Source organism: Oncorhynchus gorbuscha, linkage group LG19 (genome assembly GCF_021184085.1).
Source record: "Oncorhynchus gorbuscha isolate QuinsamMale2020 ecotype Even-year linkage group LG19, OgorEven_v1.0, whole genome shotgun sequence".
NCBI classification, from domain to species: Eukaryota; Metazoa; Chordata; class Actinopteri; order Salmoniformes; family Salmonidae; genus Oncorhynchus; species Oncorhynchus gorbuscha.
Genome location: NC_060191.1, coordinates 46,051,237 through 46,075,386, shown reverse-complemented (window position 1 = coordinate 46,075,386; position 24,150 = coordinate 46,051,237). Strand labels below are relative to the sequence as shown.

At 44.6% G+C, this 24,150-nt stretch overlaps 1 protein-coding gene across 7 annotated transcripts in view; it reads left to right on the top strand.

Annotated features, from left to right (window-relative positions):
• Positions 1–24,150, top strand: part of LOC124005234 (neurobeachin-like) — a 418,832-nt gene that overhangs the window by 155,604 nt on the left and 239,078 nt on the right. For all 7 annotated transcript variants that reach the window (XM_046314300.1, XM_046314299.1, XM_046314297.1 and 4 more), the window contains 3 exons: positions 5,291–5,355; positions 8,236–8,344; positions 19,072–19,238. In XM_046314300.1, coding sequence (XP_046170256.1) covers positions 5,291–5,355; positions 8,236–8,344; positions 19,072–19,238 — 341 coding nt within the window. The remainder of the gene's footprint in view (positions 1–5,290; positions 5,356–8,235; positions 8,345–19,071; positions 19,239–24,150) is intronic.

Below are 24,150 nucleotides of genomic sequence, written 5' to 3'. Positions count from 1 at the left end.
CTATATGGGGCTATGACATGGCTATATGGGGCTAGGACAATGCTGTATGGGGCATGGACAAGGCTGTATGGAGCTGGGACTGTATGGGGCTAGGACCAGGCTATATGGGGCTATGACAAGGCTATATGGGGCTAGGATAATGCTGTATGGGGCATGGACAAGGCTGTATGGGACTGGGACTGTATGGGGCTAGGACAAGGCTGTATGGGGCTGGGACAAGGCTGTATGGGGCTAGGACAAGGCTGTATGGGGCTAGGACAGGGCTGTATGGAGTTGGGACTGTATGGAGCTATGACAAGGCTGTATGGAGCTGGGACTGTATGGGGCTAGGACCAGGCTATATTGGGCTGGGACAAGGCTATATGGGGCGAGGACAATGCTCTATGGGGCATGGACAAGGCTGTATGGGACTGGGACTGTATGGGGCTAGAACAAGGCTGTATGGAGCTGGGACTGTATGGGGCTAGGACAAGACTGTATGGAGCTGGGACTGTATGGGGCTAGGACCAGGCTATATGGGGCTATGACATGGCTATATGGGGCTAGGACAATGCTGTATGGGGCATGGACAAGGCTGTATGGAGCTGGGACTGTATGGGGCTAGGACCAGGCTATATGGGGCTATGACAAGGCTATATGGGGCTAGGATAATGCTGTATGGGGCATGGACAAGGCTGTATGGGACTGGGACTGTATGGGGCTAGGACAAGGCTGTATGGAGCTGGGACTGTATGGGGCTAGGACAAGGCTGTATGGAGCTGGGACTGTATGGGGCTAGGACAAGGCTGTATGGAGCTGGGACTGTATGGGGCTAGGACCAGGCTATATGGGGCTATGACAAGGCTATATATTTTTTTTTTATGGGGCTAGGACAATACTGTAGGGGGTATGGACAAGGCTGTATGGAGATGGGCTAGGACTAGGCTGTATGGAGATGGGGCTGTATGTGGCTAGGACAAGGCTGTATGGGGCTGGGACAAGGCTGTATGGGGCTAGGACCAGGCTGTATGGAACTGGGGCTGAATGGGGATAGGACAAGGCTGTATGGGGCTGGGACAAGGCTGTATGGGGCTAGGACAAGGCTTTATGGAGCTGGGACAAGGCTGTATGGGGCTAGGACAAGTCTGTATGGGGCTAGGACAAGGCTGTATGGGGCTGGGACAAGGCTATATGGGGCGAGGACAATGCTGTATGGGGCATGGACAAGGCTGTATGGGACTGGGACTGTATGGGGCTAGGACCAGGCTATATGGGGCTATGACAAGGCTATATGGGACTAGGACAATGCTATATGGGGCATGGACAAGGCTGTATGGGACTGGGACTGTATGGGGCTAGGACAAGGCTGTATGGAGCTGGGACTGTATGGGGCTAGGACAAGGCTGTATGGAGCTGGGACTGTATGGGGCTAGGACCAGGCTATATGGGGCTATGACAAGGCTATATGGGGCTAGCACAATGCTGTATGGGGCATGGACAAGGCTATATGGGACTGGGACTGTATGGGGCTAGGACAAGGCTGTATGGAGCTGGGACTGTATGGGGCTAGGACAAGGCTGTATGGAGCTGGGACTGTATGGAGCTAGGACAAGGCTGTATGGAGCTGGGACTGTATGGGGCTAGGACCAGGCTATATTGGGCTGGGACAAGGCTATATGGGGCGAGGACAATGCTGTATGGGGCATGGACAAGGCTGTATGGAGCTGGGACTGTATGGGGCTAGGACCAGGCTATATGGGGCTATGACAAGGCTATATATTTTTTATTTTTTTTATTATTTTATTTTACCTTTATTTAACCAGGCAAAACAGTGGGTTAACTGCCTGTTCAGGGTCAGAACGACAGATTTGTTTGTACCTTGTCAGCTCGGGGGTTTGAACTCGCAACCTTCCGGTTACTAGTCCAACACTAGGCTACGCTAGGACAATGCTGTATGGAGCTGGGACTGTATGGGGCTAGGACAAGGCTGTATGGAGCTGGGACTGTATGGAGCTAGGACAATGCTGTATGGGGCATGGACAAGGCTGTATGGGACTGGGACTGTATGGGGCTAGGACAACGCTGTATGGGACTGTATGGGGCATGGACAAGGCTGTATGGGGCATGGACAAGGCTGTATGGGACTGTATGGGGCTAGGACAAGGCTGTATGGAGCTGGGACTGTATGGGGCTAGGACAATGCAGTATGGGACTAGGACCAGGCTGTCTGGAGCTATAACAAGGCTGTATGGAGCTGGGGCTGTATGGAGCTAGGACAAGGCTGTATGGAGCTCGGACTGTATGGGGCTAGGAGAAGGCTGTATGGGGCTGGGACAAGGCTGTATGGGGCTGGGGCAAGGCTGTGTGTGGCTGGGGCTGTAGGGGGCTTGGATGGGCAGCAGACTGTGTGTCTCTTCACAGACGGCCTGGTGAATGAGAAGGTCAAACAGCTCTGTTTCTTGTAACAGCTTAAACACACAGGGGATCTGCAGTGGAGCCCGGGAGATTTACTGACAGAGAGCCTCCAGATGTGGAGAGCAGAGCAGATAAAAGACTACAGCCTCGCTCTGACAGCCTGGATTGAGACGCCACAGTACTGTTGTCTGCCTGTCGCCTACTGATGTTGGGGCTGTATGTAGGGCTGCAGAGGAACAAGAGGCTTGTGTGTAACAAACGATTTAAAACAATAAAATTCAGGACCCCTTAACCAATAGGATAATCTTCCGAGGTTAAACACTCCCAGACACCACAGATTGTAAACTTGTTTTATCTGAGCTCCTGAGCCCCCCCCCCCTCCCCTGGCTGCAGGTCAGCCCATAGCTAGATATTCTGGATTCTGCTGCAGGTCATTCCATAGCTAGATATTCTGGATTCTGTTGCAGGTCAGCCCATAGCTTTATATTCTGGATTATGTTGAAGGTCAGCCCATAGCTAAATATTTTGCATTCTGTTGCAGGTCAGCCCATACCTAGATATTCTGGATTCTGTTGCAGGTCAGCCCATAGCTAGATATTCTGGATTCTGTTGCAGGTCAGCCCATAGCTAGATATTCTGGATTCTGTTGCAGGTCAGCCCATAGCTAGATATTCTGGATTCTGTTGCAGGTCAGCCCATAGCTAGATATTCTGGATTCTGTTGCAGGTCAGCCCATAGCTAGATATTCTGGATTCTGTTGCAGGTCAGCCCATAGCTAGATATTCTGGATTCTGTTGCAGGTCAGCCCATAGCTAGATATTCTGGATTCTGTTGCAGGTCAGCCCATAGCTAGATATTCTGGATTCTGTTGCAGGTCAGCCCATAGCTAGATATTCTGGATTCTGTTGCAGGTCAGCCCATAGCTAGATATTCTGGATTCTGTTGCAGGTCAGCCCATAGACAGATGTTCTGGGTTCTTTTTCTCTGCATCTACATGAAGGATCATGTTGCTTCCTCCTGGAGAAGCATGTCAGGCCTAATTCCCTTCAAACAGGCAACAATGGGCTTTCCTGAAATCCCTGCAATCAAAGCACAGCCCCTTTAGAGCCCTGCTGCACAGAAGAAGAGAAAAACTCTGGGGATGAAAACATCTGTAACGGTAACCAGAGAGTTTACTGTACTGTAACTCAGTTAGACAAGATAGGGGTTCAGGCTGAGTTTCCCCCCTCCTACCTGATGTCACTCTCCTGGCGCTGCATGAGACATCTGCTTTGATTTCCGAACGTATATTCTTGTCACGTGAGTGCGGTGCGAACAGATCCTCAGAAGACTGGCCGAACATGAGCCCTGTCCAAATCAGTAACAGCCTATTGTGGAGCGGATACTGTAGCAGAGAGAGAGAGAGAGAGAGAGAGAGATAGAGGTCAGGATAAATCATGTGGAGACCAGATGCCCAGCATATCAGTGCCGTCTCTCTCACTTAAGGTGACTGTGTGAGGTGGAACTGTGTTCTCTAGCCTGGTGCAGTCTGTCCCACACTACAGCAACTATGGCACTACCATGCTACCATACACTATTTGGCAATCTGTTGTTAATACCGTTTCTGAGATGCACAATCTCATTTGTTAGCCTCGTCTATGCGTGAGATTCAGTTGGTTTTACACATGACACTTGGCTAGCATTGAAAACTGGGAAACTTTCCCCCTTCTATATTCCTTCTCTATTCTCTTTCTATTGTGAACTGTGGCCTCCTCTGTTTTCCCTTTCATTTGCTCCTCGGTGCGTGAGGTTCCCACAGTGCAAGGCCCTCTCCTCCGCTCCCAAACGGCTTTTTAATCATTCCCAGACCGGGTAGTGATGGTGCTGGGGACAGGGTGGGGTGTGCCCCGGGGCCGCAGCCACTCTAGGATCCGGCTCCACACTGCTGTAGATGGCTCTCCTCTCCTCAGTCATCTGTCAGTGTGCAGACAGAGGAAATGGCTGTATTTAAGGCTGAGGATACAGTTTCATCCCCAATTACATCTCTCCTGTGTTTACTGATCTGTTCACAGAGGAAGGGCTCATCCCAAATGCCACCCTATTCCCTATGTAGTGCACTAACTATTGACTAGGGTCCATAGGACTGATCAAAGGAGTGCATAGAATGCCATTTGGGACGCTTGCGAAGAAAAGAGGCAAGCTCACATGCCGGGCAGAGATGCAGCTTTTTATAGCCCGCACTTCTCTTTGAAAGGATTCAATGACCTTGATGCCTTCTTAGCTTCTAATTAAAGTAAGGAAACAATTGAATGTGTGATGGCCATTTGAATTGCAGTGGAGACTAGCCATGCAGAGAGATCCATGTATTATCATAGACTCTGTAGATTATTATTACCATCACTGTTTTTATTGTACATGTTTTTTGGGTTTTGGAAATATTTTTCTGATTTGTGAAGCTTTCAGGGCAAAGTGTTCCATAATAGTTTTTTATCACTATGTTATTGTTATTTTATTGCCTGCCTATGATTTTTATTGCAAATTTGCCCGTTGAAATGTTTTTATAGCCACCGCCTAGTAGCGCTGATTAGAATGTTATAAACTGTGGGTTTTTATGTCTTTAACTGTTTACAGACTGAGTTTGAATAGCAAATGAAAGAGCAGACAGCCCTGTCTCTGTATTTGAAGTAGGTGTTGTTAGTACACACCCAAGCTATCAAAGAACAATATAGCATCCTAATCCAAGTCAAAAAGTTTTTGCCAAAGCTGAATCTCTCCAGCGTCTTGAAAAGGTAACCCCACTGGACCTTGTGGAAGGCTTTGTCTGACATACAGCCATGGAGCCAGTATGTGTGACTAACTATCCAACGTTCCTCCTCTCCTCTTTCTATTCTCTTCTCCTCTCCTCCTCCTGTCTCAGGAGTGGCAGAACTCGATCCAGAAAAATGCAGGCCTTGCCTTCATTGAGCTCATCAATGAGGGAAGGTAGGTATCATATTCACACACTCGCACGCAAGCACACACACACACACCCACACACACACACACACACACACACACACACACACACACACACACACACACACACACACACACACACACACACACACACACACACACACACACACACACACACACACACACACACACACACACACACACACACACACACACACACACACACACACACGCGCACCCGCGCACCCGCACACACACACACCATATGTTTTACTATCCTTGTGGGGACCTAAAATGAAACATGTCCATTCAAAATCGTATTTTTCCTGACCCCTAAACCTAACCATTACCCCTATCCCTAATTGTAACCCTAGCCCTAAACCTAACCCCTAACCCTAATTGTAACCCTAGCCCTAAACCTAACCCCTAAACCTAATTGTAACCCTAGCCCTAAACCTAACCCCTAACCCTAATTGTAACCCTAGCCCTAAACCTAACCCCCCTAAACCTAACCCCTAACCTAATTGTAACCCTAGCCCTAAACCTAACCCCTAATTGTAACCCTAGCCCTAAACCTAACCCCTAACCCTAATTGTAACCCTAGCCCTAAACCTAACCCCTAACCCTAATTGTAACCCTAGCCTTAAACCTAACCCCTAACCCTAATTGTAACCCTAGCCCTAAACCTAACCCCTAACCCTAATTGTAACCCTAGCCCTAAACCTAACCCCTAACCCTAATTGTAACCCTAGCCCTAAACCTAACCCCTAACCCTAATTGTAACCCTAGCCCTAAACCTAACCCCTAAGCCTAAAATAGCTGGAAAATGTCCCCATGAGGGAGAATTTTCCTTGTTTTACTATCCTTGTGTGGACTTTTGTGGATTTCCGGTACACACACCACACATACACACACACACCAGCTCTGAGCAGGTTGTTAGGTTCAGTGGCAGCAGTAGATTAGCAGTAATCTGCCAGCTCCTAGAGTGCGGGGTGCTGTACTGTGTACTGCAGTGTGCTCTAGGGGTTAAGGTAAATACAATTGGTATGGCAGTGTGACGTAACAATAGAAACAAGATAGTGTATCCCCTCTGTCTGTGTATTCCTCACCCCCCTCTGTCTGTGTATTCCTCACCCCCCTCTGTCTGTGTATTCCTCACCCCCCTCTGTCTGTGTATTCCTCACCCCCTCTGTCTGTGTATTCCTCACCCCCTCTGTCTGTGTATTCCTCACCCCCTCTGTCTGTGTATTCCTCACCCCCTCTGTCTGTGTATTCCTCACCCCCTCTGTCTGTGTATTCCTCACCCCCCCCTCTGTCTGTGTATTCCTCACCCCCTCTGTCTGTGTATTCCTCACCCCCTCTGTCTGTATTCCTCACCCCCTCTGTCTGTGTATTCCTCACCCCCCTCTGTCTGTGTCTTCCTCACCCCCCTCTGTCTGTGTATTCCTCACCCCCTCTGTCTGTGTATTCCTCACCCCCTCTGTCTGTGTATTCCTCACCCCCTCTGTCTGTGTATTCCTCACCCCCTCTGTCTGTGTATTCCTCACCCCCTCTGTCTGTGTATTCCTCACCCCTCTCTGTCTGTGTATTCCTCACCCCCTCTGTCTGTGTATTCCTCACCCCCTCTGTCTGTGTATTCCTCACCCCCTCTGTCTGTGTATTCCTCACCCCCTCTGTCTGTGTATTCCTCACCCCCTCTGTCTGTGTATTCCTCACCCCCCCTCTGTGAGTGTGGCAGGTTCAGATCAGACAGGGTGTTATAGAACAGATCAGCCCCCATGTCCATCTGGTGACCCATGTGTGTAACCCTCTTACATCCAAACTGCCCAGCGTCAGCCTTATGCCCCAAGTCCAGCCCTATACCCCAGGCCCAGCCCTATATCCCCGTGCAGCCTCACTGTGCCCAACCCATCCCTGTCTTAGCCCTCCCTGGCACCTCCCCTGCCCCCATGTTGGGCCTGGATAAAGAGCCTTACTCAATTGTGGCCTGGCCGCTCTGTCACTCCATTACACTGCCACTCTACCACTCTGTCACACGGCGCTGTCCAGGGTGCTGCTGGCAGATCTCATCTCTCATACACTACCACTATCTCTGTACTGTGGACACCTGAACTGCATCCCAAATGGAACCCTATTACTTATGTAGTGCACTACTTTTTAACAGGGCTCTGGTCAAAAGTAGTGCACTTTATAGGGAACAGGGTTTGGGACAGAGACCTGCTATCTCTAACCAACCAGCATATCAGCCATCTGCAGTCTTCTGAACGATAACCGAACAGTTAACCAGACTGTCCTGTCTTTCTCTCTAACCTATCAGCTAATAATCTAGCTAAGATAACCAGCTAACCAACTAACTACAATCCTAGTTGAGAACATTAACGTCTAAACGAGGAGAGGGAGAATTGTTCAGGACTCAGAGTGTAGTTGTAGTTAAAAGCTTGTCAACACTAATCTGATGACTGCAGTTCTATGAGGCCTCTCCCCGAGACAGAGGATACTTCCAAAATGGCACCCTATTACCTAGGTAGTGCACTACTTTTGACTAGTGCTATTATTGAAATAGGTTGGAATTTGGGATGCAGAAGAGGGTATCAGAAGCTCTGTAATTAAAGCAAAGCAGACCTAATTGGGTGTAAAATGGCATATAATCTCCACATAGAAGCCTGGGCGTTTTCAATTATTAAAAAGATTGAAGCGTGGGCAGAAGCAGGTAGCATGTACGCCAGGCAGGCTGAGGAATCATTCAACCATGGGAGGAGAAGCGATCAGGGCCAGAGATGTCGGGGGGGGGGGGGGGGGTCTGTCTGTCTATGTGTCTGTGTGCTTTCAGGTTGTTGTGTCATGCTATGAGAACCACATAGATGTGTTAACTGACTGACTAACTAGTATTCCGTCTGACTGTTCCAGATTGCTGTGTCATGCTATGAAGGACCACATCGTACGTGTTGCCAACGAGGCAGAGTTCATCCTCAACAGACAGAGAGCAGAAGACGTCCATAAACACGCTGAGTTTGAGGTACAGCACATATATACAGTATATATAGTACCAGTCAAGTTTGGACACACCTACTCATTCAAGGGTTTTTCTTAATTGTATACTATTTTATACATTGTAAAATAATAGTGAAGACATAAAAACTATGAAATAACCAAAAAAGTGTTAAACAAATCCAAATATATTTTAGATTCTTCAAAGTAGCCACCCTTTGCATTGATGACTGCTTTGCACACTCTTGGCATTCTCTCAACCAACTTCACCTGGAATGCTTTTCCAAAAGTCTTGGAGTTCCCACATATGCTGAGCACTTGTTGGCTGCTTTTCCTTCACTTTGCGGTCCAACACATCCCAAACCATCTCAATTGGGTTGAGGTCGGGTGATTGCGAAGGCCAGGTCATCTGATGCAGCATTCAATCACTTCTTGGACAAATAGCCCTCACACAGCCTGGAGGTATATTGGGTCATTGTCCTGTTGAAAAACAAATGATAGTCCCACTAAGCCCAAACCAGATGGGATGGCGTATCACTGCAGAATGCTGTGGTAGCCATGCTGGTTAAGTGTGCTTTGAATTCTAAATGAATCACTGACAGTGTCACCAGCAAAGCACCCCCACACCATCACACCTCCTCCTCCATGCTTCTTGGTGGGAACCACACATGCAGAGATCATCCGTTCACCTACTCTGCGTCTCACAAAGACACCGAGGTTGGAACCAAAAATCTCAAATTTAGACTCATCAGACCAAATGGCAAATTTCCACCAGTCTAATATCCATTGCTCGTGTTTCTTGGCCCAAGCAAGTCTCTTCTTTGTATTGGTTTCCAGGTTACTACCTCATGGAGCTGGTTGAGAGAATGCCAAGAGTGTGCAAAGCTGTCATCAAGGCAAAGGGTGGCTACTTTGAAGAATTTAAAATATATATATTCATTTGTTTAACTCTTTCTTGGTCACTACATGATTCCATATGTGTTTCCAGTTGTAGTTTTGATGTCTTCACTATTTTTCTGCAATGTAGAAAACAGTCAAATAAAGAAAAACCCTTGAATGAGTAGGTGTGTCCGAACTTTTGACTGGTACTGTATATAGTAGGCCTACAGTGCAGATAGTACATTATCTAATCTTGTCAACTGACTACAGCAGCCTTGATAGTCCCTGCTCTGGAGAGACTGACTTCACTACTGCATCCCAAATGGCACCCTATTCCAAGCATAGTGCACTACTTTTGACCAGAGCCCATTGAAATCGGGTGACATTTGGGAGGCAGCCCGGGTCTTTGAGAGAATAGCACTGGATTAGAAGCAGCTCAGTACTCCTGTAGTCCCTGTGTCTCCCCATGAGGATTATGGCTTTACCATTAGGCCACTCTAAGGGATTATAATAACCAGCCTGCTAGCAATATTAATAAGGAGACTGAACGATATGCCAGCTATATTCATATCTGGTCTTATTGGCTTTAAGCCCGTCCAACAGTGTAATGATTCTACCCCAGAGACAGTACTTACACCACATATCAAACACACTGCCTGTTCTCACTACAAAGCATCAGAACACCAACCCTCTCATTATTGATTTCTGTAGGAATTAGAGGACGTCTGCAGTAATTAGACAGTATCTGCATGCCAAATGGCACCCAATTCTCTTAATAGTGCGCTGCTTTTGATCAGGACCCAATAGGCTCTGGTCAAAAGTAGTGCACCATATAAGGAATAGGGCGCAGTCAGTCTTTAGTAATGCTACTTTCTGTGTCTAATTAATTATTTATTAAATGGAAGGAAGCCTGAGAAGGTTTTATTACCATACAGTAGTGGAGAGGAGAGAGGAGCAGCTTTCTGAGCACAGGGAGAGGCTCTGTTCAGAGGAATGTCATGTCTCTTTTAGACAGCAGGTAGAGCTGCTCTATCTCTCTTTCTCTTCTCACTCACTTCCTTTCACTCACTCACTCACTCACTCACTCACTCACTCACTCACTCACTCACTCACTCACTCACTCACTCACTCACTCACTCACTCACTCACTCACTCACTCACTCACTCACTCACTCACTCACTCACTCACTCACTCACTCACTCACTCACTCACTCACTCTGTCTGTCTGTCTGTCTGTCTGTCTGTCTGTCTGTCTGTCTGTCTGTCTGTCTGTCTGTCTGTCTGTCTGTCTGTCTGTCTGTCTGTCTGTCTGTCTGTCTGTCTGTCTGTCTGTCTGTCTGTCTGTCTGTCTGTCTGTCTGTCTGTCCGTCCGTCCGTCCGTCCGTCCGTCCGTCCGTCCGTCCGTCCGTCCGTCCGTCCGTCCGTCCGTCCGTCCGTCCGTCCGTCTCTTTCCCCGTCCGTCCTCTCTCTCTGTCCATCCCTCTCTTTCTCTCTTTCCCTCTCTTTCTCTCTCTCTGTGTCTCTCTCTTTCTCTCTGTCTATTTCTCTCTCTCTGTGTCTCTCTCTTTCTCTCTGTGTCTATTTCTCTCTCTCTGTGTCTCTCTATTTCTCTCTGTCTCTCTCTCTCTCTCTCTGTCTATTTCTCTTTCTCTCTCTCTGTCTGTCTCTCGCTCTCTCTCTGTCTCTCTCTCGCTCTCTCTCTGTCTGTCTCTCTCTCTCTGTCTGTCTCTCTTTCTCTCTGTCTATTTCTCTCTCTCTGTGTCTCTCTCTTTCTCTCTGTCTATTTCTCTCTCTCTGTGTCTCTCTCTTTCTCTCTGTCTGTCTCTCTCTCTCTGTGTCTCTCTCTTTCTCTCTGTCTATTTCTCTCTCTCTGTGTCTCTCTCTTTCTCTCTGTCTATTTCTCTCTCTCTGTGTCTCTCTCTTTCTCTCTGTCTATTTCTCTCTCTCTGTGTCTCTCTCTTTCTCTCTGTCTCTCGCTCTCTCTCTGTCTCTCTCTTTCTCTCTCTCTGTCTGTCTCTCGCTCTCTCTCTGTCTGTCTCAAATTCAAATTCATTGGCATTTATTGGCATGAAAATCATTGTCAATATTGCCAAAGCAACAATGTATACAATATATATTGTAATACAATTATAAAGAATAAAGAAGAATAATATAAAATGGTAGTAAATAATAATACAAAAAATAATAACAATATAATGGTAACTGTCAATAGTAGAAATGTAATAAATATAAAAATATAAATATGGAAAATGAAACTTTAACTAACTTATAACTCAAAATGATCATCTTCACCATTACATCAGTACTACAACTTCCATCATTAAACTGCTATCATTACCATTACCACCCATACCACTACTATTTGGAATGATAAACAACAATTATAATTTTTTTTTTAATATATTTTTTTTAATAGTAATAACAATAATAGTAATAATAAGTAAGTTAATGTTTACTATGCAGATGTTATTATTCAGTGTCCCTCAGGCAATGGCAGGCAAATACATATTTGGCTGCAAGAGGAGCTCCTTCGCCCATGAGTATTTTTAGTTTTTCCTCTGGGTTTAATAAGTTAAAACCTGGAATAAATGTAGTAATTTCTGTGAATAATGAATCTCTTTGTGAGGAATATTTATCACAGTAAAGGAGAAAGTGCATCTCTGTCTCTACCTCCCCTGTCATGCAGTGACCACATACACGCTCCTCTTTGGGTAGCCATGTCTTTTTATGTCTGCTGGTTTCTATTGCCAATTGATGGTCACTCAGCCTCTACTTGGTAAGGGTCTGTCTCTGCTTCGTATCTCTGACAGAGGAGAGATAAACAGCCAGTTCATATTCTCTGTTTAGGGTCAGATAGCAATTTAGTCGGCTTTGGGATTTTGTTTCGTTTTTCCAATGTTGTAAATATGAGTCTTTTGACTGGTTCATAATTTTGTTTATTGGAATTCTTTCTTTTGAAGCAGTGCTGGTGTCAGCTTGGTTGGTGAGGTCCAACACCAGCTGACTGAGAGGGCTCGTTTCTGGGCTCAGCTCTTGGGTTTGAAGTGCTTTAAATTACAGACTTGAATTTGGACTTGAATTTAGATGCAGCCAAAGTTTGAATGATCTTTTCTGTATTTTCATTACTAAAATCAAATCAAATCAAATGTTATTTGTCACATACACATGGTAAGCAGATGTTAATGCGAGTGTAGCGAAATGCTTGTGCTTCTAGTTTCGACAATGCAGTAATAACCAACGAGTAATCTAACCTAACAATTTCACAACAACTACCTTATACACACAAGTGTAAAGGGATGAAGAATATGTACATAAATATATATGAATGAGTGATGGTACAGAACGGCATAGGCAAGATGCAGTAGATGGTATCGAGTACAGTATATACATATGAGATGAGTATTGTAGGGTATGTAAACATTATATTAAGTGGCATTGTTTAAACTGGCTAGTGATACATATTTTTGCATGTATGGCAGCAGCCACTCAATGTTAGTGGTGGCTATTTAACAGTCTGATGGCCTTGAGATAGAAGCTGTTTTCAGTCTCTCGGTCACTGCTTTGATGCACCTGTACTGACCTCGCCTTCTGGATGATAGCGGGGTGAACAGGCAATGGCTCGGGTGGTTGTTGTCCTTGATCTTTATGGCCTTCCTGTGACATCAGGTGGTGTAGGTGTCCTGGAGGGCAGGTAGTTTGCTCCCAGTGATGCATTGTGCAGACCTCACTACCCTCTGGAGAGCCTTACGGTTGTGGGCTGAGCAGCTGCCGTACCAGGCGGTGATACTTCCCTCTCTACTACTGTCCCATCGATGTGGATAGGGGGGTGCTCCCTCTGCTGTTTCCTGAAGTCCACGATCATCTCCTTTGTTTTGTTGATGTTGAGTATGAGGTTATTTTCCTGACACCACACTCCGAGGGCCCTCACCTCCTCCCAGTAGGCCGTCTCGTCGTAGTAGGTAATCAAACGTACCACTGTAGTGTCATCTGCAAACTTGACAATTGAGTTGGAGGGGTGCATGGCCACGCAGTTGTGGGTGAACAGGAGAGGGCTCAGAACGCACCCTTGTGGGGCCCCAGTGTTGAGGATCGGCAGGGTGGAGATGTTGTTACCTACCCTTGTGAAAATAATTATGTTCTTTGGTTTTAGATTTTTATTGCACACTTGTTTTCTGTGTACATACATTTTATTAAGTCGTACACCTTACCACCAAGCCCACTTTGGAGAATTTTGTAGAATAGTCAAATAGAATCAAATGCTTTTGTAAAGTCAATAAAGCAAGCAAAGATTTTGTCCTCTTTTTTTTGGTGGACGTGTTTATTAATTAGTGTGTGTAAGGTGTATATATGGTCAGTAGTGCGGTGGTGTTTATTAATTAGTGTGTGTAAGGTGTATATATGGTCAGTAGTGTGATGGTTAGGGAGAAAGCCAATTTGACATTTACTTATTACATTTTTTTCTTGAAGAAAGGTTTGAATTCTTGAATTCAAAATGCTACAGAAAACCTTTCCAAATTTGCTGTTTACGCAAATTCCCCTGTAATTATTGGGGTCTGAGTTGTCTCCACTTTTGTGAATAGGGGAGATGAGCCCCTGGTTCCAGACATCAGGAAAGCAGCCAGAAGTTAAAACCATGTTGAGCAATTTAAGCACAGCATTTTGCAACACAGGTGTTTTTCAGCATTTCATTTCATATATTTTATTTTTTCATTTAGTTCTTGTTGGTTTATTGGGTCATCTAATGGATTTAGGTTGTTTTTAATGACTGATTCAAGGATGTTACATTTTTCTTTCATTTCTAGCTGGTTCTGTTGTAAGTATTTTTGTGGAATGTTTTTGTTTCGATTATCAAAATACGTTTTCCAAATTCCTTCATCTTGTATGGCCAATTCTTGTGGCTTTGTCGTGCTTAAATTGTTCCACATGTTCCAGAACTGATTTTGGTCAATTGCATTTTCAATTTCATCAAGTGTCTTGTTGGTATAATTCAATTTCTTGCGTTTCAGTGTATGTTTATACAGTTTCAGAGTTTCAAAGTATTCATATCGTAGCTCTGGGTGGTTTTGCTGCTTATGTTTTTCATTTGACATTTGTCTTAGGTGTTTTCTAATTGTTTTACATTCATTATCAAACCATTTTTCAGAAACATTTTGTTTTTTGTTTCTGATGTTGCATTTCTTTGGTTTTCTCAAATTTGCTTTCGATGCTGCTTTTTGGAATATGCAGTTGATGTTTTGAGTAGCCACATTGACATCTTCTTTATTGTTTTGGTACTGTGAGTTATTGAAAAACTGTATAGAGTTCATCATTTCAGTTGAGTTCAATGTTTCAATGAATGTCTCTGCACTGTTTGGAGCCCATCTGTATGATTGGTTTATGTTGTAGAGTTTATTGGGCCGTTTTTTAAAAATGAATACTGCCGGTTAATTTCTTCAGAAACACGTTGATCTGACTGTGATCTGACAATGGTGTCTGTGGTCTGTCAGTGAATGCACTAATGGAGGAGGGGTCAATGTCAGTGATGGCATAATCGACTACACTTGTCCCAAGAGCTGAGCAGTAAGTAAACTGACCTAAAGAGTCCCCTCTGATTCTACCATTAAGCATGTACATTCCTAAGGCTCGACAGAGATGCACTTACTCCTTCCCATTTTTGTTCAGTATTTGGTCAGGACTGTTTATATTATTTATAATAGGGCTACTGTACAAGGAGGGGTGTCCAAATATGTGGTGGTTACCTCCCACATCAGTGTAGTCAGGCTCAGAACCTGTTCTTGCATTGAAATCTCCACAAAGAAGCACTTTACCCTATGCCTGAAATGTAATGATTTCTGTATGGAGATTGTCAAAAAAAACTGATATGATGAATCTGAAGGAGCATAAGCTGCACATATGTATACATCATTGTCACAATAGATTGTACCTTTGTTAAGTTTAAGACAAATGTGATTAGTACCTTTTTTCATTTCATTCTGTGCTAAGTCCTGCTTATGCATAATGATGATTCCACCTGAGTCTCGGTCCCGTTTAACATTTTGATTGATGGTAGTAAACTTTCTCTATAGCCTGAGGGACACTAAGTAACTACAGTGTGGAGAACAAGTATTTGATACACTGCCGATTTTGCAGGTTTTAGACTAGTTACAAAGCATGTAGAGGTCTGTTTTTATCATAGGTACACTTCAACTGTGAGAGATGGAATCTAAAACAAAAATCCAGAAAATTACATTGTATGATTTTTAAGTAATTAATTTGCATTTTATTGCATGACATAAGTATTTGATCACCTACCAACCAGTAAGAATTCCGGCTCTCACAGACCTGTTCTTTAAGAAGCCCTCCTGTTCTCCACTCATTACCTGTATTAACTGCACCTGTTTGAACTCGTTACCTGTATAAAAGACACCTGTCCACACACTCAATCAAACAGACTCCAACCTCTCCACAATGGCCAAGACCAGAGAGCTGTGTAATGACATCAGGGATAAAATTGTAGACCTGCACAAGGCTGGGATGGGCTATGGGGCAATAGGCAAGCAGCTTGGTGAGAAGGCAACAACTATTGGCGCAATCACCCTCGGTCTGGGAATCCATGCAAGATCTCACCTCGTGGGGCATCAATGATCATGAGGAAGGTGAGGGATTAGCCCAGAACTACATGGCAGGACCTGGTCAATGACCTGAAGACAGCTGGGACCACAGTCTCAAAGAAAACCATTAGTAACACACTACGCCATCATGGATTAAAATCATGCAGCGCACGCAAGGTCCCCCTGCTCAAGCCAGCGCTTGTCCAGGCCCGTCAGAAGTTTGCCAATGACCATCTGGATGATCCAGAGAAGGCATGGGAGAAGGTCATGTGGTCTGATGAGACAAAAATTTAGCTTTTTGGTCTAAACTCCACTCGCCGTGTTTGGAGGAAGAAGGACACTGAGGGCTTCTTGCTGGGTCACAGGGACCGTTGGGGCCTGCTTTTCTCCATCTCCCTTCTTGACTTTTCCCCCCAGTTTCTGAGATGAGTTCAGCTTCTGCTTTTAGGGTAGCATATTCTCAATAAGTCTGTAGGCTTGAATCATTGCCTTGTATCAATACAGTTCCATTATTATGTAAGTTTACTGTTTGATACGTGTTGCTCTGGTCAGCTTCTTCAAAAATGCTAATCTGACATCCTTGGCTGATGCCCCTCTTTTTTGAGAAAGGGAAATGGTTGCAAATAACCATTTTCCATATGTGCCCTCGTTTGGTATTAAATATTACATTTGCTCTTGTTTTGCAACTGGTAAGATCTGCAAACAGGCATTCATGGTTCTGTCCTATCAACAAATCTTTGAAACTTTTCTCTGTTTGGATGTCTGGTGGGTTAACAATTGCTTCTTGTATTATTTTCTCTTGTGTCTTTAGAGGACTGTTTCACTTTGATCTCCTTTTTCTGCTGTCCTTATTTTGTCTTATTTTGTCTTTTCTTCTGTTAACTAGATATTCTTTGTTACCTAGCTAGCTTCTTCCAGGAGAGTCCCTAGCAACTGCTTAGAAACTGGTAAACAATTCAGCTAGCTAAGATAACTGTACAATTGTATGAAAAATAGTTATTTTTTCAAAAGCATATCTTCTTTGTTTGTTGCATGTTTTGTCGCCTATTCAGTCTGGCAGTTTTCTTTAGCTTTTTTCCGATGTACTTTACTCTAAAAACCATGTAAATTTCAATATTTGTAGGAGCAAATTATTTCAGCGGATCTCTCTCTCTCTCTCTCTCTCTCTCTCTCTCTCTCTCTCTCTCTCTCTCTCTCTCTCTCTCTCTCTCTCTCTCTCTCTCTCTCTCTCTCTCTCTCTCTCTCTCTCTCTCTCTCTCTCTCTCTCGCTCTCGCTCTCTCTCTCGCTCTCGCTCTCGCTCTCGCTCTCGCTCTCTCTCTCGCTCTCGCTCTCGCTCTCTCTCTCTCTCTCTCTCTCTCTCTCTCTCTCTCTCTCTCTCTCTCTCTCTCTCTCTCTCTCTCTCTCTCTCTCTCTCTCTCTCTCTCTCTCTCTCTCTCTCTCTCTCTCTCTCTCTCTCTCTCTCTCTCTCTCTCTCTCTCTCTCTCTCTCTCTCTCTCTCTCTCTCTCTCTCTCTCTCTCTCTCTCTCTCTCTCTCTCTCTCTCTCTCTCTCTCTCTCTCTCTCTCTCTCTCTCTCTCTCTCTCTCTCGCTCTCGCTCTCTCACATATTATTAGTCATATAGGAAGTGTTTTACCCAAGTACACAAACATGCACACACACAAATTCTCTTCTGCCCCCTCTGTTAGTAGCTTGTACATGAGTGATGAGTTTCTTATCTTGGGGCAGCAGCCCTCCACAAGCAGCTGTTAGATATCCTGTAGTCCTCTGCTAGAGGCTACTTGACCTGCTAGATCAACTGCCATGTCACCAGTAGCGAAGGAGGCTGCATTTCAAATGGCACCCTGTACAGTGCACTACTTCTGACCAGGGCCCATAGGGTGTCATTTGAGAAACACCCAGAGATTACCTGGCCCTCATCCCTCCTCTGGCCTCATCCCTTCTGTCTGACAACTCTAGACTGTCTACACGTTTCATACAACACTGTTTTTACTACATTACCCCTCACAACCCCCTCCCCCTACCCTCCATTCCCAGACAGATAGACATTTTTACATTAGGTTGGTGTCAGGAGAGTCAGGGCAGCAGCCTCATATCCTGTGAAGTGATAAATAAGGTTTGATATTTGTCACAGTGTCACATGGTAACGTGAGATGACAAGCAGAGATTGAGTTATCTGCCATTTGAAGAATATGTTGAAGTATAACATCTGACACAATTCAAATATAGTGCCGGAAATTAAATTAACTTCCAGCTTCTGTTAGCAAATTAGATTTAGTATATGAGCAGGAAGGAGCAGCCCCGGGGCGACGTAGCAAGACAATCTTATTTTAGCAGGGAGAAGATGAAGTCAGATCCTGATCGGCTCCTCTAGAATCTAGATTACCTTGAGATGCTGCCTGCAGGAGATCACTCTGTGCATCCCAAGTATCACCCTATTCCCTATATAGTGCACTACTTTTTACCAGAGCCATATGGGTCCTGGTTTAAACTAGTGTACAATAAAGGGAATAGAGTGCCATTTGGTACTCAGGCACTGACTCCACTTCGACATCACACATCAACACACACCAGGTTTCAGTCTATTGATGTCACACTGTTTGGTAATCATTTATGCATGTAGGCTACAGTACAGGCTACTTCTCTTTGTTACCCAACCTGCCCTTCATCCACTGTCACAGTTTAGTTTTATATAGGGACAGATTATTTGTTATGACCCCTATGTAAACAGATGACATTAAAGCTTTCTAACGGACAAATTCCCCTCTTTTTCTCCATGTGAAACAAAAGACATTAGCAGACAGCGACGGTGTTTAAATGACTCTTCACTAACGTGGCCCCTGCTGATGTAGTGGAGCAGAGATGGGCTCTGCTAACCTTGACAGCTCAGGCTATAACATCTACTCACACGTGCACACACACGTGCACACACACACCCATAATATCCTCTGTGAATCTATTGAATGGTTTTGGTTTCTTCTCCTTCTCCCTAGAAGGACTCACACATTTTCACAGTTTTAATCTAATTTCACAGGATTGCAACAGAGGAAGGACATATTAATACAAAACATAACATAGCCATGCTAACACCAGACAGACAGTTGTATTTCACAGATGCCTTTCAAGACACTCAAGGACACCTTACCTTAAAAGTACATACAATCAGAGTGCAAGTAAAATCAAGTCCTGGTGATAGACCCTGCCCAGTTTTAGCATAATGTTAACACCTAACATTATGTTAGCATGGCTATGTTTATAATAAAATGGCTCCTTGTGTTCCCTCCATAGTCCAACTGTGCCCAGTACGCTGCTGATCGGAGGGAGGAGGAGAAGATGTGTGATCACCTGATCAGCGCTGCCAAACACAGAGACCATGTAACTGCCAACCAGCTCAAACAGAAGATCCTCAACATCCTCACCAATAAGCATGGAGCCTGGGGCAGCCTGGCACAGAGGTAAGACCTAGGGCTGAGGTATAGAGGTTGGGCTGAAAGATAGGCCTTGCTAGGGCTGGGGCTGAAGGATAGGTCTTGGTCTGGGGTATAGGGCTGGGGCTGAAGGATAGGCCTTGGGCTGGGGCTGAAGGATAGGCCTTGGGCTGGGGTATAGGGCTGGGGCTGAAGGATAGGCCTTGGTCTGGGGTATAGGGCTGGGGCTGAAGGATAGGCCTTGGGCTGGGACTGAAGGATAGGCCTTGGGCTGGAATATAGGGCTGTGCTGTAGGGTTAGAGCAATGCCTGGGGTATATACTGTATATACTGTTTACATCCTCACCAACAAACACAGAGCTTGGAGCAGCCTGGCACAGAAGTGTGGACTGGGTCTGGTGAAAGGTTTAGGGCTGAGGCTACCTGGAGCTGGGCTGGCCCAACGGTCAAGCTAAGACCAGGCTGGGTAACAGAACTTCCAGTATTCATTGTACTGTACAATTACCTGGTCTGCGAGCCACAGAATGCAGTGCTGGGAAGCATCAGGGACCAGGTCAACCAACTCAGTAACAGTCAAAGGGACTGAACCCCCCTTGGGATCAGACTGGGGGTGGGGTTTGTGTGTGTGTGTGTGTGTGTGTGTGTGTGTGTGTGTGTGTGTGTGTGTGTGTGTGTGTGTGTGTGTGTGTGTGTGTGTGTGTGTGTGTGTGTGTGTGTGTGTGTGTGTGTGTGTGTGTGTGTGTGTGTGTGTGTGTGTGTGCGCGTGCGTGCATGCATGCATCTGACGTGTGCGAGTGTTTGTGTGTGTATGAGAGAGGTGTGTATGTGTGTACTAGAAGATGTGTGGAGTGTCCTCTGGGCCTTTAAAACTACAGATCGTTGGAGCCTTAGCTCTGCTTCCAACCACACACACACACTCAGTGGTTGAAGTGGGACAGTGCTGAATAGTGATGCTGAAACCACCCATTTGAGCAGTATCCATTTGTCCAACTAGGTGGGAAATCCTCTAAGGGTTCCAAAGTTGAGTTAGGTGTTCCTCATGGTTTGTGATTAGACCCCTACTACTATTCTCTCTATGTTTCCCGCTAGTAATGTCACGATGACATGCAAGTTCATTGGGATGTTGATGCCATTGGCTATGATCTGTTCGGAAGCTTCTTAAAAAACAAGATTTATATCGGGCACGCCTCTTAGGTACAAATTCTGTATTTACAACGACGACCTGGCGAGTGGCAAGTGCAGCAAAGGTACTGTCAAACCTTGCCTTGCTTACTGAAAGAACACTACTCTCACCGAAACCATAGCTTGGCTTTCTTTATTGGATTTTGAAAACACAATACAGATGATTAAATATGTTCTCTACATGCAGATGGCTAGCTATGTTCAGTAATGGGATGTTGTTTACTCAATATCGACAGAAAACTCATCTGGATCATATTTTGAGTGCTTTAAGAATTGTACTGTGTTTTCAGATGTTTTTATTGACAAAATACAATACACCTTCGTTTAGATTGTAAGGAGAATTCAATTGATTGATTGATTGATTGAGGAGTGTTTTAAAGACTACTTGTACTCTGCATGGGTTTTGTGGCGTGTAGATTTAGTGATTTCGACATGCATCATCCCACCTGACAAACACAGCCCTGGAAACAGATGCACACTGACCATCATTGGACCATTCATCTATGGGTGCGTCTGACTCCCAAATGGCACTCTTTTCCCTATATAGTGCATTACTTTTGAAATAGGCCTATTTACGCATGCAGCAATACCTTACATAATGCACTACTTTTGTCGACTTTTAACCAGAATAGGTGACCAGAATATGGTGCCATTTGGATTCAAACTATAGCACAGATTGAACTACATTTGGAATTGTATTGTATTATAGATATCCTTACCTACAGTAGCAACTGAATGGATTACTTCAAATAAAATGTATTTATATAGCCCTTCGTACATCAGCTGATATCTCAAAGTGCTGTACAGAAACCCAGCCTAAAACCCCAAAGGTGTAGAAGCACGGTGGCTAGGAAAAACTTCCTAGAAAGGCCAAAACCTAGGAAGAAACCTAGAGAAGAACCAGGCTATGTGGTGTGGCCAGTCCTCTTCTGGCTGTGCCGGGTGGAGATTATAACAGAACATGGCCAAGATGTTTAATTGTTCATAAATGACCAGCATGGTCAAATAATAATAATCACAGGCAGAACAGTTGAAACTGGAGCAGCAGCACGGCCAGGTGGACTGGGGAGAGAAGGGAGTCATCATGTCAGGTAGTCCTGTGGCATGGTCCTAGAGCTCAGGCCCTCTGAGAGAGAGAAAGAAAGAGAGAATTAGAGAGAGCATACTTAAATTCACACAGGACACCGGATAGGACAGTAGAAGTACTCCAGATATTTATTTATTTATTTATTTTTTATTTCACCTTTATTTAACCAGGTAGGCTAGTTGAGAACAAGTTCTCATTTGCAACTGCGACCTGGCCAAGATAAAGCATAGCAGTGTGAATCAGACAACACAGAGTTACACATGGAGTAAACAATTAACAAGTCAATAACACAGTAGAAAAAAAGGGAGTCTATATACATTGTGTGCAAAAGGCATGAGGAGGTAGGCGAATAATTACAATTTTGCAGATTAACACTGGAGTGATAAATGATCAGATGGTCATGAACAGGTAGAGATATTGGTGTGCAAAAGAGCAGAAAAGTAAATAAATAAAAACAGTATGGGGATGAGGTAGGTAAAAATGGGTGGGCTATTTACCGATAGACTATGTACAGCTGCAGCGATCGGTTAGCTGCTCAGATAGCAGATGTTTGAAGTTGGTGGGGGAGATAAAAGTCTCCAACTTCAGCGATTTTTGCAATTTGTTCCAGTCACAGGCAGCAGAGAACTGGAACGAAAGGCGGCCAAATGAGGTGTTGGTTTTAGGGATGATCAGTGAGATACACCTGCTGGAGCGTGTGCTACGGGTGGGTGTTGGCATCGTGACCAGTGAGGCGGAGCTTTACCTAGCATGGACTTGTAGATTACCTGGAGCCAGTGGGTCTGGCGACGAATATGTAGCGAGGGCCAGCCGACTAGAGCATACAAGTCGCAGTGGTGGGTGGTATAAGGTGCTTTAGTGACAAAACGGATGGCACTGTGATAAATGGCCAGGCAGAGACAGCAAGGGCGGTTCGTTGATCCAGAGCCTTTCTGTTCACCTTCACACTCCTGGGCCAGACTACACTCAATCATATGACCCACTGAAGAGATGAGTCTTCAATAAAGAATAAGAGTAATATGATACAATTTTGGGGTTCTGGTCAGCATTCTAGCAGCCGTATTTAGCACTAACTGAAGTTTATTTAGTGCTTTGTCCGGGTAGCTGGAAAGTAGAGCATTGCAGTAATCTGACCTAGACGTGACAAAAGCATGGATTAATTTTTCTGCATCATTTTTGGAGAGAAAGTTTCTGATTTTTGAAATGTTACGTAAGTAGATGGAAAAAAGCTCTCCTTGAAACAGTCTTGATATGTTCTTCAAAAGAGAGATCAGGGTCCAGAGTAACACCGAGTTCCTTCACAGTTTTATTTGAGATGACTGTACAACCATTAAGATTAATTGTCAGATTCAACGGAAGATCTCTTTGTTTCTTGGGACCTAGAACAAGCATCTCTGTTTTGTCTCTTCCTTAAGTCTGAAACACAGGCTTCTTGCGAGGGCAATTTTGGGGATTCACCATGTTTTATTGAAATGTACAGCTGTGGGTCATCCGCATAGCAGTGAAAGTTAACATTATGTTTTTGAATGACATCACCAAGAGGTAAAATATATAGTGAAAACAATAGTGGTCCTAAAACGGAACCTTGAGGAACACCGAAATTTACAGTTAATTTGTCAGAGGACAAACCATTCACAGAGACAAACTGATATCTTTCCGACAGATAAGATCTAAACCAGGCCAGAACTTGTCCTTCACCAACTTACCAAATGTTTGAGCATTGTGTATATATTTCAGCATATTCTATGGTATGTTTGATCATATGCCATGCAGTTCTGATTGAGAAATTCATAAAACAGACCAACAGTAGTATAAGTAAAGTACCCATGGAAAAACATATAAGAATGAATTGTGGGCTGCTACTGTAGATTTACGTATTCAAATATTTATAGAATGTATCTCCAGGGATAGCATTAGTATTGGAACAAAAGGTTGCTGAGAGGGGGAGCATTGTAAATTATACTGAAAAACTTCAAACAAAATCCCATTTAATGGTGACCTGCTGGAGAAGAAAAATGCTGCAATATGTTCATGAGCTCAGGGCAGTGTAGCAGCTCAGCCTTATTCAATGCTACATTAACTTTCCCATTTATGCTGCTCTTGTAAAATAGAAAGCCCTCCAGCATTCTGAGGGGGGTGTGTGTGTGTGTGTGTGTGTGTGTGTGTGTGTGTGTGTGTGTGTGTGTGTGTGTGTGTGTGTGTGTGTGTGTGTGTGTGTGTGTGTGTGTGTGTGTGTGTGTGTGTGTGTGTGTGTGTGTGTGTGTGTGTGTGAATGCTTGCCTGCACAGAAATTGTTTTTCCTTTAACCTTAAGTTCTGCCTGGAGACTAGCCAGAGGATATTGATCATCTGTGTGGAACGTTTTATCAACAGAATTATATATTTAATATACTCAGCCAGGTGAAACTACTGCTGATGGCTATAGTGGACAATTTGTTGCAGGTTTTTACACAACCGTAATATTTTGAATTAGTAACATAATGCATTTTCAGATGTGTTCAGAAACCATTATGACATCTGATCGTTACACTGTGTGACAAGGAGACACTGCACACGAATGGAAAGCCAATCGCTACATCCCAAATGGTACCCTAATCACTATATAGGGCCCATTTGGCTCTGGTCAACATTTGTGCACTACATGGGGAATACATGCCATTTGGGATACATA